Here is a 14,030-nt window from a genome sequence, read left to right on the forward strand (position 1 = left end):
TAGGTATAGTTTTTATACAAGGATATTGTTTTCCACAAATACCTCTCTGATTGTTATAAAACATTCATTTTTCTAAATTAAGTGAGTTCCTGTATTTCATTTAAAATATGTTAGTAGGCTTTTATGATTTCCTGAATATTTCTTGAAGTGTTTGTTTTATGTTCCCCATTCCTTAATTGTAAAATTATTTTCAGTTTAATGCAAACAATTGGGAAGGCCAAAATTTCATTGAAACATAAGAAAAAATGTGATATTAGAGGTGAGAGGGTGGGATGAGGTATAGAAAAATACAGGGAGAATCTCTATGAAAAAAGCTGAGGAAATAGTGAGAGGCTATAGAGACAGAAAAGGAAGTAAAGCAACTTATCTAATTGGTAGACTTTTTTACTAATAAAGAAATGTTGACGATTTATAAATGATTCTCAAATTTTATGATGTAATTGTGTCTGAATAATAATTGTATAATGGACACTAAATTTAGTCATTTATCACACATTATTCCCTACACTGTTTTAATTTAGGGTTTCCTTCTTGAAAACCCATTTCACACCACAAAATATCAATTTCAGTAACAAATTTAAATTTTAGAAGACGAACCAAATGTGTATGATTCATTGCCTATTTATTAAGTTTTAAAACTTGACCAAGAATATGATACAATATCAGTGTGTTGTTTTTTTCTGCATCTTTGGCAGCCAGGCTGAGACTTTTAAAATGGGTATCTAATAATGTATACACTGGTAAATCTTTCTGAGTCAGACATAGCGGCTCCTCAATGTGGGCATTTGATCTGTATTCAAAATTTGCTCATTTGTCTTAAAATATCTTATCTATCTGATGTCCTGAAAGCTTCTGAAAGTCTTTGGTATTTGTTAGTGAGGAATATTTTCACAATAAATTGCTTTTTCATTGCAATTAGATCTTCATTGCAGAGCTTCTTTGACTCAAATTTTTGTGGCAATACCTGTGAGAGAAACCTACATGACTGACTTGTTTTCACCATCCATGTCAGTGTTCGTCATAGCCCTTAGGTGTTCTTCACTGGATGGGTCTTATTTATAGTGATAAATGTTTCCTTCTAAGGCAAAATTTGCCTATAAATGTAAATAGTTTTCATTGTTAATTTGGAAACCTTGTTTTTTCTCTTTTTTATTGTGGTAAAATATATATAACAAATTTTCTACTTTAATCATTTTAAGTATATAATTCAGTGGCAATAATTACATTCATAATGTTGTGCAACCATCACCACTATTTCCAAATGTATTTGTCACCCCAAACAAAAGCTCTGTAGCCGTTAAGTAATAGCTACCTTCATCTTCTGGTAACCTCTAATCTATTTTCTGTCTGTATGAATTTTACTACTCTAGAAATTTCATGTAAGTGGAATCATACAATGTTTATCCTTTTGTGTCTGGCTTACTTTACTTAGCATAATGTTTTCAAGGCTCATCCAAGTTGCTGCATGTATCAGAACTTCATTCCTTGCTATAGCTGAATAATATTGTTTTGTATGGATATACTACATTTTGTTTATTAATTAATCTCTTGGGCAGTTGGGTCATTTCCACCCTTTTTTGGTTTAATGTGAGTAATGCTGCTATGAACACTGGCATGGAAGTTTCTGTTAGAGGCCCTGTTTTCAGTTTTTTTGGGGTGTACACCTAAGAGTGGAATTTTTAGGTCCCATGGTAATTCTGTTTGGAATTCTGTTTTTGAGGAACCACCAAACTTCTTGGAAGCCCTTGTGGATTAGAGCACGATTTGTGGTATTTTCTGAACAATGCCAATGTGCAGGCATAGTTCAGTCAACAAGAAGAGCAAAGGGAGCTCACGCTTAGCATAGCAGCACCTGTGTGCCGAGCACCTGAGCAGCTCTGTGGTGAGGCAGAGGTCTGAAGTTCATTGTTTAACTCTAGCTTTATTTTCTGTGATACTTACCAAAGGTTTATTGAAACAAGTTATGTTTCACTGATATGTTTGTGACAAAAAGATTACAAATCAGGCTATTTAAGAAAAAGAGGAAAAAAAAGAACAACTTTATTTTCTGTGGGGCTTTTTTAGTTTGTTTATATGTTTTTGTTTTGGGCTTATTGTGTTATAAACATTAATACTACATATCACACAGTTTTATTGTTTCCCATTGAGTTGCTTCAACTAGGAAAATCCCTCAACTAATTGTAATTGCAGAAATATTTCCAGACTTCTGCCATCTTATTTTTAAAGCTGCTGCTGCTGCTGCTGCTGCTGCTGCTGCTGCTGCTGCTGCTGCTGCTGCTGCTTCTGCTTCTGCTGCTTCTGCTGCTTCTGCTGCTTCTGCTTCCTCCTCCTCCTCCTCCTCCTCCTCCTCCTGCTGCTGCTGCTTTTTCTTCTTTTTTTGGTGGTGGCTGTGGTGGGTTTTTAACATATAATTTCAGAATTCAGGTGCCTAGGTACTTCCTAAGGTCACCTTGAATAAGAGTATGTCAGATTGGGGAAGGTTTTTATAGTTGTCTTTGGAAAACATAATTTATTTTGTTTTTCTGTGGACTTTAAGTGGAATCCTTTGCAAATATGCATATTTTTAGCAACAAACAACTTTTTAGTGGTGTTTTTTTTTTTGTGGCTTGGATGTATGTATCTGTAGAATAAATTACCAGCAAAAGGATTGCTAGGTCAAAGGATTCCATACCTTTAAAATAGTAAGCGATGTCTAATTGCCTTCCTAAATGGCTATTTCTTACTCTTACCCTAACAGAAGTTTATTTTTAGTCTTTTGTAGGTCTCATTAGTGAAAAGTACGCTACTTTTTAAGGAGTTGCTTATCTTTTCCTTATTAATTAATACATTTTTTGTGTATTAATCCTTTTGTCTGGCATATGTATTGCTCATATCTTTACTTTTTTGTGTTCAGCCTTTGCATCTCTGTATCTGTGCATGTATCTGTATCTTTACTTATAATTGTACTTGCATCTCTATCTGACGTGTTATAAATAGCCAGACTGTGTGCCTAAGCTAAGAATGCAAATACAAAAATGCATGCCAAAGTTTCAGATTTTGACACATTATGTTAGTATTTTTTATACTTTATCTTTCTTCTTTGCTACTCTTAATTTAAATAATCATAATTCACCCATGAAAAGGTCAGAAAAAAAATTTTTATTGAGGTAAAATTCATATAACAAATTCACCATTTTAAATGTAGATAATTCTTACATTATATTTTATATGGGAGATTGGATGTGTCCATTTAATACATGTTAAAAGCTATAATGTGGACTGTGGAAATCATGATTGAAGGAGCAATTTCATTAGAAATAAATGTCATTAATGACTCTAGTAAGTTGGAGTCAAGAGTATACTATTCATTTTATTTTAGAAAGCCTTTACAAGAAAGTTTGAATAAGATGATTATCAGATTAATTAAATTAAAAATGTAGGCCAGGCATGGTGGCTCATGCCTGTAATACCAGCACTTTGGGAGGCCAAAGCAGGCATATAGCTTGAGCCTAGGAGTTTGAGACTAGCCTGGGCTACATGGCGAAACCTCATCCTACAAAAAATACACAAATTTTCTGGGCATGGTGGCCCGGGCTTGTAGTCCCAGCTACTCAGGAGGCTGAGGTGGGAGAATTAATTGAGTCCAGGAGGTCAGGGCTTCAGTGAGTTGTGGTCACACCACCAAACTCCAGCCTGGGTGACAGGAGGAGACCGTGTCTCAAAAAAAAAAAAAAAAAAGTGTATGTAAGTTGTTTTAATGAGTGTGAAAGAATAACTAAATCTTGCTACATCATACTTTTCAGCAGAAACTTTATTATAAAAATATCATAGAGCAATCTGTGCTTGTCACAGAGTAAGTAATCTGTGTCAAAGATGAGTGGTAAACCAAATGCAACTAAACTTTCTATTAATATGCATAATGGTCATTGATTATATATTTATTGAAACGTTTGTCTTCAACTGCCAGTATGGCAATAACTGATTAAAAACTTTTGTTGAAAGCTGTCACAACAGTTTTGGCTTTATAAAAGCATAACATTAAACAGTGGCAACTTCAAATACTCTTGAGACTTCAGATGTTTTACTAAATTGAGTTTATTTTGAGAATCTTAAAGGAAAGTTGAAGTCTCCAAAACACTTTTATTCAGGTTGGAATTAAGAAAAGTTTGTTGTAAGCAACATTCTTATATTATCTGACAGTTGCATGAAAATTCTGGTCTTTATTCAAGCTATTGGTTACTGATACAAACTCCTGATTTCAGAGTTGTTTATAGCCTTTTCATATGCCATACACAAATGTACATTCATGCATCTGTACACACACGTATACACACTCTCTTGCCCCAAGAAAAGATGAAATCTTTCAGGCTTGTAATATACGCTACATTAATGTAAGACTCTTTAATCATATCTAAATTTCACTTAATGATAAAAAAAATTGAACATTCTACTATTTTATTTAGAAAAATGATATTGAAAGTCTGCTTTTCAACCTGGATATTGTTTACGTTATGTGTAGTTACTATCAGGATTCTAAATCTACAAGTCTTTGACTTCCAGCTTAATCTTTTTATTTCACAATAGACGACTTTTAAAAATCTAGCATGTCTAGAATGAGTAGTTCCTCATGAGGCTCAATTTTAAAAAATAGAGTTAAAGCAAGGAAGGAAGGCATTCATTTTCATGTTGAAAATATTTCCAGAAGGAACATTTCCTCATATGGTCCAACTATTAAATACAGGTGAAATAACCCAAAAAAGAGAAGCTGATTTTTTTTGGCGGTGATAAAGTAACTGAAGAAATGACTCAAGGCACTTTCATGTATAAATACATATTTTTATTATTTTTTTACATCTCGGTGATATATTTTGATAAGTTGAATACTTTCTGTAATAAAATTAATTATTTTAATCTAGTTTATGAATGATCTGCATTAAGTGCTCTTTTTTTTAATTATAACTTCATAGTCAGTATAATCTACTGAGAACACTTTTGGCCCTAACAGAAACAGAATTCTGTTCTTGGATCTGGCTTTGTATGTAACACCAAGTACGTCATTTCTCCTCCATATGTACCTCATTTACTGCAATGTTTCTATTACATTTCAGACTTTCATATGGTGAATAGTATCTGTAGCCTGGAAGAACAGTTAGCAAATATACTAATTGCACCTTTGTGGTACGGTCTATTCTCCAGGCTTACTATTTAATTGAGGACTGCTGCTTAATCAGAGGTTTTACCCACATGGAAATATTTGATAAGATTGGCATAAAATGCAAGACCTGTAAAATGTAAACAATGTTCATATTATAAGGACCTATAATCAAACCAAACCTCTAAGTCATTTGAAAATAGTGCAGCTGCATGATAAGTAGTTTTCTATTTGATCTTTTGCTATGGATGTAAAAATACTGTCTTTACTGTGACATCCGTATGCTAATATTTGTTATGATAGTTCATCTCTTTTTTTCTCCTTTTGCTGTCCCTTCTCCCACCTTCCTACTATTTTGCCTTTCCTTCCTCCCTTCATGGTTATCTTATTCTGGTTCCTTATTTCTCTCACTGAATATCTTATTCTTCTTATGTTTTTCTGATTTTCTTAATTCTGACGTTCTTTCCTTGGACTAATCTGAATCAGACCATACCAAGTACGTGAAAATATACCGAAATATACTGAATATACTGAAAACAATACACTGAAATAATATACTGGAAATACAGCTGGAAATAATCTCGTAGCTTTTGCATTCTTTGGGCACCACAGTTTGGGAAATATGGATTGTATGCCTTTGTAGGCAGGTTCTGTTCAGGATATTTCTTAGGTCTTGCAGCCAGTCATTTTCTGTTCTATTTTTGGCAGATGATAGTTCCTTGAGAGAAATTATAAGTTTTAATATACGTTTATTTTAAGACCTAGAAAGTTGTATATTGTTAACATTTTTTAAACAGGGTTTATACAGCTACTATAGTAGAATCATCTGTTGGAGAATAGAGAGTAAAATGTAAATGTATTTTTTTCATGTGTCTGTTGGCTGCATAAATGTCTTCTTTTGAGAAGTGTCTGTTCATATCCTTCGCCCACTTTTTGATGGGGTTGTTTTTTTCTTGTAAATTTGTTTGAGTTCTTCATGACTGGCCATCAGAGAAATGCAAATCAAAACCGCAATGAGATACCATCTCACACCAGTTAGAATGGTGATCATTAAAAAGTCAGGAAACAACAGGTGCTGGAGAGGATGTGGAGAAATAGGAACACTTTTACACTGTTGGTGGGACTGTAAACTAGTTCTACCATTGTGGAAGTCAGTGTGGCGATTCCTCAGGGATCTAGAACTAGAAATACCATTTGACCCAGCCATCCCATTACTGGGGATGTACCCAAAGGATTATAAATTATGCTGCTATAAAGACATATGCACATGTATGTTTGTTGCGGCACTATTCACAATAGCAAAGACTTGGAACCAACCGAAATGTCCATCAATGATAGACTGGATTAAGAAAATGTGGCACATATACACCATGGAATACTATGCAGCCATAAAAAATGATGAGTTCACGTCCTTTGTAGGGACATGGATGAAGCTGGAAACCATCATTCTCAGCAAACTATCACAAGACAAAAAACCAAACACCACATGTTCTCACTCATAGGTGGGAATTGAACAATGAGAACACATGGACACAAGAAGGGGAACATCATACACCGGGGCCTGTTGTGGGGTGGGGGGAGGGTGGACGGATAGCATTAGGAGATATACCTAATGTAAATGACAAGTTAATGGGTGCAGCACATCAACATGGCACATGTATACATATGTAACAAACCTGCATGTTGTGCACATGTACCCTAGAACTTAAAGTATAATAAAAAAATGTAAATGTAATGAATGGGGCCATTAATTTCCCCTTTCATGCCAAATAGTCCTTAGAAAAGACATTGAATTCACTGTTGAGTTGTGGAAAAAGTGCTGAACTTCAGCCCTAAATGAGGGCATACAGTCAAATATCATTTTATTTAGTACAAAAAAGAGAATTAGAACTGATACATCCTTTTACCTTTTTTTGTTTTCTGGGATTATTTATCATAGTTTTAGACGTCATTAGGAGGTAGAACTTTTAAAGGGGTCTGGGGTTCCAATTTCTAAAGCAGTTTTACAGTAGAAGTGATTAAAATTAAAAAGTATCTAGAATAACAGGTTGATATGTTCTCCCATATTGAATAGTTGGTGTTTTCCATCTTCAACATTGCAGCCATCATATTTCTTTTGAATTTTCTGACATTTTGGAGCTTAAAGTGATATACTTTGTGTGTGTGTGTGTGTGTGTGTGTGTGTGTGTGTGTGTGTGTGTGTTGTATTTAATTATTATTTAGCATGTAAATTTAAATTGCTTTGAGAATTTGTCACTGACTTTGTAATATCCTTCAATATATTTGTAGACAACAATGAAGTATTAAGAACCCAAAGCTGAAAATCATTTAGGAGAAATATGCAGATTGTGAAGTTAGATAAACATTTGGCTTCAATATTACTTATATATATTTAATATCATAATTTTTAATGTTGGGAGTGGAGTTGTTTTTCTTTGCTTTGCTATTTTAATTGTGTATTTTAACAGGAAACCACTTAATGGGTATTAACAGAGTTAAGAAAAGCATCAAAGATTTTTATTTTAAACATGATTTTTTTTCATTTTACTTTTTCTTATTTATTGGTCTTATCTTAATGTGTCTCTATTCCATTCCCTCAAAGATTTCTCCTTAAGCATAAAGTTATGTACAGATCCACAGTGTATTCATGAATCTCCTTCTTTTGTTACAGCTAATCAGGCAGCAAAAGAAGACACTGTGGTTTTGAAGATTGGCTCTGTTGCCATGGCTCCCCAGGCTGACAATCCCCTTGGCAGATCTGTCCTTAGGAAAGATATTTACCAGTAAGTTTATTTTCTTATGTCCAATCTTGCAACAATTTTCATCCTGCAAACACATATAGTGGTCAATAACTTAGTGTGGCCTGTAGAAATATTTCTCATTCAGGATCTTTTGATATTTAAAACCAGGTTTTTCTGATTTTCTTCAGTTGTGGGTTTTTTAATTCATTCAGACAAATCAAGTATTTCTGTGAAGTGTTGATGAATAACAGAATGTAAGTACTAAGTCACCATAAAACTGAAGAAGCATAGTTTGGAAAATTTTAGCAGATGTCAAATTTGACCAAATCTCTGATCACATAAGAAAACGAGGTCCTCTGTAGAACCACCACATCCTACTGTAGTCATGTTGTATCAAAGTGAAACATTTTATTAATTTAAGTGTAAGCTATTATTTGAAATGTAGGAATGTGGATGTCATATGGATCAAAGCTATAAAGAAAAGCAAACTTCTAAAGAGAAATTTCACAGTAAACACTTTCTGTGAAAATGCTATGCTCTGGATTTTGTCACTGAGTATTTGCAAACCACACCAAGCATATATGGACAACTAAACTGGTGAACATATGTAATCAACATGATAAAAATAATATATGATTCATACTGAAGTTGGCACTGCTGCCAGACAGAAAAGTACAGTTGCAAATAATACCAAGTGAGAAAAGTCACAGAAATACAGATGAACAAGTGATTTATTCTTCTTGCTGGCCTGTTTTTCAGATGTTGTACTCTCACTCTTCTAAAAAATAAATTCCTACTGTTCTCCAGTAAATGTTACTGCTAGGAAAAGATTCTAATTTTGGTGATTCATTTACCATCTAGAGGGTGATGGCTATTTTTACTTTAAATAGATCTAGGAACTTTATTTCTCAGATTTCTCTGATATTTGAGTTATAATTTCTTCCTTTGACTTATGTATGTATGATCTCTTCCTTGTATTTTTTTAGGTATTTAATAGTATTCACCCCTTAAATAAGTTTTTATGCAGCTAGCTTATATATAATCTTAGGATTTCAGAGCAGAAAGCATCTTTAGAAATTATCTAACTCAACTTTCCTGTTTTACAGATTAGGAAACTGAATAACCAAAAGAATACTGTAGTTGTCCCTGGTGAAAGAGTAACAGAGCCAAGATTATAATTCATATCTTTTGACTCCCTTAGGATCTAGGGAAATGATTATAATAGAACATAAATTCTATATGAGAATACTTTAATTTTCTAACATTTGGAAATTCTTTCAGTTGTCTTTATCTTTTCTACTTCAGAAGTAAGTGGTCCTAAAATAGAGACCTACTTTACTTTTGGTGAAAGAAATCTAGGTTATATTAAGAGATCCTATCACCATCAGTAAAGTGAACCATTGAGATAATTCCTTTCCTTCTGTACCCTTTCCACTTTCTGGCTTTTGCATGAGTTGTATTTTTACTTGCTTGGAACAATTGTGTGAAATTGTTTTTTTAGGGTTTCCTTCTGTCTGTCTTGCAACTTTTTTTCAGTCATCTTTACTGGTCTTCCTCTTAAACAATCTCTTTGCTATTAGTATTTCTTAGGGTCTTCCTTTTATTCTTTTTTTTGCCCAACTCTTCTTGGGTGAGGCTCTCTGCTCTTTTGGCTCAGGACAACTTGAATTCTAAGCATGTAGGGTAACTTGGGGTGACCCTGTAGACCAAGGTTAGCAATATGTGTTAGAATGTCAAATGTAAAATTCTAGATGCTGGATGGCAAACTCAACCTAATAATTTTTCTTTGAAAGCTCACATTCAAGTCATTTCTACATAAACAAACTAACAAAAGGTATTCATATAAGAGTTTATCAAAAATGTATCAAGATCTCAGTGAAATGCTGTATCATCGATATCAAAGGAGTAACAGCAGAATTAGAAACCACTTTTGAGTGAATGATCAGAGTGGGAGTAGCTCAGTATAATAAATGTATACACAAAGCAAAAGACCCTGCATACTAGGGCTGATTTTATTATTCCTATGATTTTGTTAACCATGAAATTTCAGTGAACTAGATGCAGAAGTCCACATATTATGTGATTCCATTTATTTGAAATGTCCAGAATAGACAAACTCAGAGAGACAGAAAGTATATTAGTGGTTGCCAGGGCCTGCTTGTGGAAAGGGGAGGGAAGAGTGGGAAAGGACTTTGTCTTGTGGCTTGGGTGCCAGCTCATCCTCAATAGAACAGAGCACCAAGTAGATTCCTAAGGTTTCTGACTCCAGGCCCTGGCTCCTGGACAGCATCTCTGGATGCATTTGGGAGCCGGGGAACTCACCACTCTGAAGGGAAGGACACAAGCCTGGTTGGCTTTTCTATCTGCTGATTGCTGAGCCCTAGGGCCTTGAGTGAACACAGGCCATAGCCAGGCAGTGGTTACCACGGGCGTTGGGTGGGACCCAGTGCTGTGCTGGCTTCAAGTCTGACCCAGCGCAGTCCCAATGGTGGTGGCAGCCACAGTGCTTGTGTCACACACACACCCACACCCCTTCCACAGCTCCAGACAGCTCAGCACAGGCTGTGTTTGTTTGGGAGAAAGTAAGGGAAGAGAGCAAGAGTCTTTGCCTGGTAATTCAGACAATTCTTCAGGATCTTATCCAAGACTACCAAGGTGGCACCTGTACAAGTCTGCAAGAGCCACAGTGTTACTGGGCTTGGGTTACTCCCTAATGCAGATATGGCGGCAATGACCAAAAACTTAGATCACAACACCCAAGCTTCTTCAAATAACTGGAATTCTTTCCCTAGAAAAATGGGTACAAACAAGCCCAGACCACAAAAGCTACAGTAAATACTTAACTCTTAAATGCCCAGACATCGATGAACATTCATAAGCATCAAAACCATTGAGGAAAACATGAGCTCACCAAACAAACTAAATAAGGCACCAGGGACCAATCCTGGATAGACAGAGATATGTGACCTTTCAGACAGAGAATTCAAAATAACCGTTTTGAGGAAATTGAAAGAAATTCAAAATAATAGAGAAGGAATTCAGAATTGTATCGGATAAATTTAACGAAGAGATTGAAATCATTTAAAAGAATCAAGTAGAAATTCAGGAGCTGAAAAATACAATTAACATACTGAATGCATCAGAGTCTCTTAACAGCAAAATTGATCAAGCAGAAGAAAAAATTAGTAAGCTTGAAGACAGGCTATTTGAAAATACACAATCAGAGGAGACAAAAGAAAGAATGAAGTACACCTACAAGGTCTATAAAATGGCCTGAAAAGGGCATAGCTAAGAGTTATTGGCCTTAAAGACAGGCAGAGAGAGTGATAGGAGTAGAAAGTTCATTCAAAGGGTTATAATAGCAAAGAACTTCTTAAACCTAGAGAAAGATATCAATTCAAGTACAAGGTTATAGAATACAAAGCAGATATAACCCAAGGAAGACTACCTCAAGGCATTTAATCATCAAACTCCCAAAGGTCAAGGATAAAAAAGGATCCTAAAAGAAGCAAGCAAAAGAAACAAATAACATACAATGGAGCCAGGTACAGTGGCTTGTGCCTGGGATCCCAACCCTTTGGAAAGCTTTAGGTGGGAGGATTGCTTGAGCCCGGGAGTTCGAGACCAGCATAGGCAACATGATGAGACTTCGTCTCTATAAAAAAACTTAAAACTTAGTCAGGTGTGGTGGCACACGCCTGTAGTCCCACTGTTCTGCAATCTGAGATGGGAGAATCACGTGAGCACAGGAGGTTGAGGCTGTAGTGAGCTGTGGTTATACCCCCACACTCCAGCCTGGGGGACAGAGAGAGACCCTATCTCCAAAAACAAACAAAAACCATACAACTGAGCTCCAGTATGTCTGGCAGCAGACTTTTCAGTGGAAATCTTAACAGTCCAGGAGTGACATGACATATTTAAAGTGCTGAAGGAAAAAAAGTTGTATCCTAGAATTGTATACACAGTGAGAATATCCTTCATACATGTTGTAGCAGAAATGAAGGTTTTCTCAAACAAAAGCTAAAGGATTTCATCAACATGAGACCTGTCCTACAAGAAATGCTAAAGGGAGTTCTTCAATCTGAAAGAAAAAGACATTAATGAGCAATGAGAAATTATCTGAAGGTACAGAACTCACTGGTAATAGTAAGTACACAGAAAAACTCAGAATATTATAATACTATAATTGTGGTATGTGAACTACTCATATATTAAGTAGAGAGACTAAAAGATGAACTGATTAAAAATAATACATAGACAGTACAATAAGATATAAATAGAAACAACAAAAAGTTAAAAAGCGGGAGGAGAAAGTTCAAGCACAGAGTTTTTATTTTCTCTTTGCCTGTTTGTTTATGTAATCAGTGTTGTCATAAGTTTAAAATAATGGTGTATATTAAATTTGAAAAACAGAAAACTCCTAGGGCACATGGTACTATTCTTTGAATACGTAGCTGATAATGTGTCATAGGGAGTAGTTCATTCCTTCCAAAGCTAAGAACAGACCTAGGATCATTAAATCAGTGGATGTTACAATGACCCTAATTGCAGCTCAATAGAATGAAAATCTTTCAAATTATAAAAGCCTAATAATAAATGGGGCTTTTTGTTCTTACTAATTTAACAATTATTTTGAGGGAGGCTACTGTACATCAGGCACTATTCTAGATACTGGGTGTATGTCAGTTTACAAAAGAAAGAAAAATCCCTGCTCTCACAGAACTTACATTCTAATGGGAGAGAGAATTACAAGCTAATAAATAAATCATATGGTATACTAGAATTTAATAAGTGACATGGAGACAACAAAGCTGGGAAGGGAAAAAGAAATGGAGAGTTAGAGATGGACAGCATGGCTTAGTTAGAAGACACCTCACTGAGAAAGTGCAGGGATCCTGAAGCAGGAAGAAGTAAGAGAAGCCAGTGGTGGCTGGAGCATTGTGTGCCAGGGGAATTTAGCAGGCTGTGAGGAAAACGACATTATGGAAGATCCATATAGGTCGTTGTGTGGACTTTGGCTATTAGTTTGAGTGAGACATGGTTGTGGGGGAAGAATTATCCACACATGCAGAATTTTGAAATATGTAATGCTTTTATTATTTACTAAATGTCTGCCTGCAGAAAGAAATGGGGGGGTGGGGATGGGGATCACCAGCAGGGACTAGAGATATACATTTAAAAAGAGGTTAAATATACGTTTGAAAATAAAGGGAGTCACAATTAAGAACAAATGGAAGTGTGACATTCAACCCTAAAAGAATCATGTTAAGAATTATTAATAGTTTTGCTACTTGAGTTAACTGAATATATGATATGAATTTCTTTTGCTTATTGAGGAGTTGATTTTGTCATCAAATGGAAAGGCCTCAGAGGGTTTGAGCAGAGAAGTGACGTGACTCTTTTTATACTTAAGCAGATTACTCAGGCAAGGAAAGGCAAGGGAAAGGGAAAAGCTATTGCTGTAATCTTGGAAAAAGATAGTGGCGGCTTGGGCAAAGTTAGTAGCTGTGGAGGTGGTGAGAAGTGGTCAGATTCTGGAGATGTTTGAGAGGTAGAGCCAAGAGAATTTGCACATGGGGTTTGAGAAAAAGGATACAAAGATAATTCAGTTATATATGGCCTAAACAACTAGGAGGATGAAAATAACTGAAGAAGGAAAACCGTAGGAAGATTTGTTTTGGAGGATTGGGTGGGTGGAGATTAGGAATTTATTTTTGAAAATGTTGACTATCTCAGGAGTTAATGAGCTCCCCATTTCTGATGTAGCAGAGGCTAATCAGCCACATACAAGGCTTAAGAGGGGTAATGATTTATGTCAAATTAAACCAGTGATTCCTAAATTTACTGTGTTTCCAAATCAACTGAGGATCTTGATAAAATGTGGATTTTGACTTATGAGGTCTTGTTTGAGGCCTAAAATTTTACATATCTTCTAGGCTTCTGGGTGATTGGGCGTGATACTGTTACTGTGTTATACTGATATGCCACTTCAGAGGCTACACCCTTTGTAGGAGATGATTAAATCCGTTTTTTTTACAAACCTTTTAAACGGAGATCATTTAAAAAATATATTTTTAATGAATGTTAACAATTTTTAATGCTAAAAATCAAAACACTATGAAAGGTTCTGTGAGAAACATTAAATATCCTCCATTCTC

At 35.3% G+C, this 14,030-nt stretch overlaps 1 protein-coding gene across 18 annotated transcripts in view; it reads left to right on the top strand.

The window, feature by feature from the left end:
* The window catches only part of VPS13B (vacuolar protein sorting 13 homolog B), an 861,798-nt gene that overhangs the window by 501,445 nt on the left and 346,323 nt on the right, over positions 1–14,030 (top strand). For all 18 annotated transcript variants that reach the window (XM_054657406.2, XM_063816458.1, XM_024345440.3 and 15 more), the window contains one exon: positions 7,803–7,914. In XM_054657406.2, the coding sequence (XP_054513381.1) occupies positions 7,803–7,914 (112 nt within the window). The remainder of the gene's footprint in view (positions 1–7,802; positions 7,915–14,030) is intronic.

This window comes from Pan troglodytes, chromosome 7 (assembly GCF_028858775.2).
Source record: "Pan troglodytes isolate AG18354 chromosome 7, NHGRI_mPanTro3-v2.0_pri, whole genome shotgun sequence".
Classification (NCBI taxonomy): Eukaryota; Metazoa; Chordata; class Mammalia; order Primates; family Hominidae; genus Pan; species Pan troglodytes.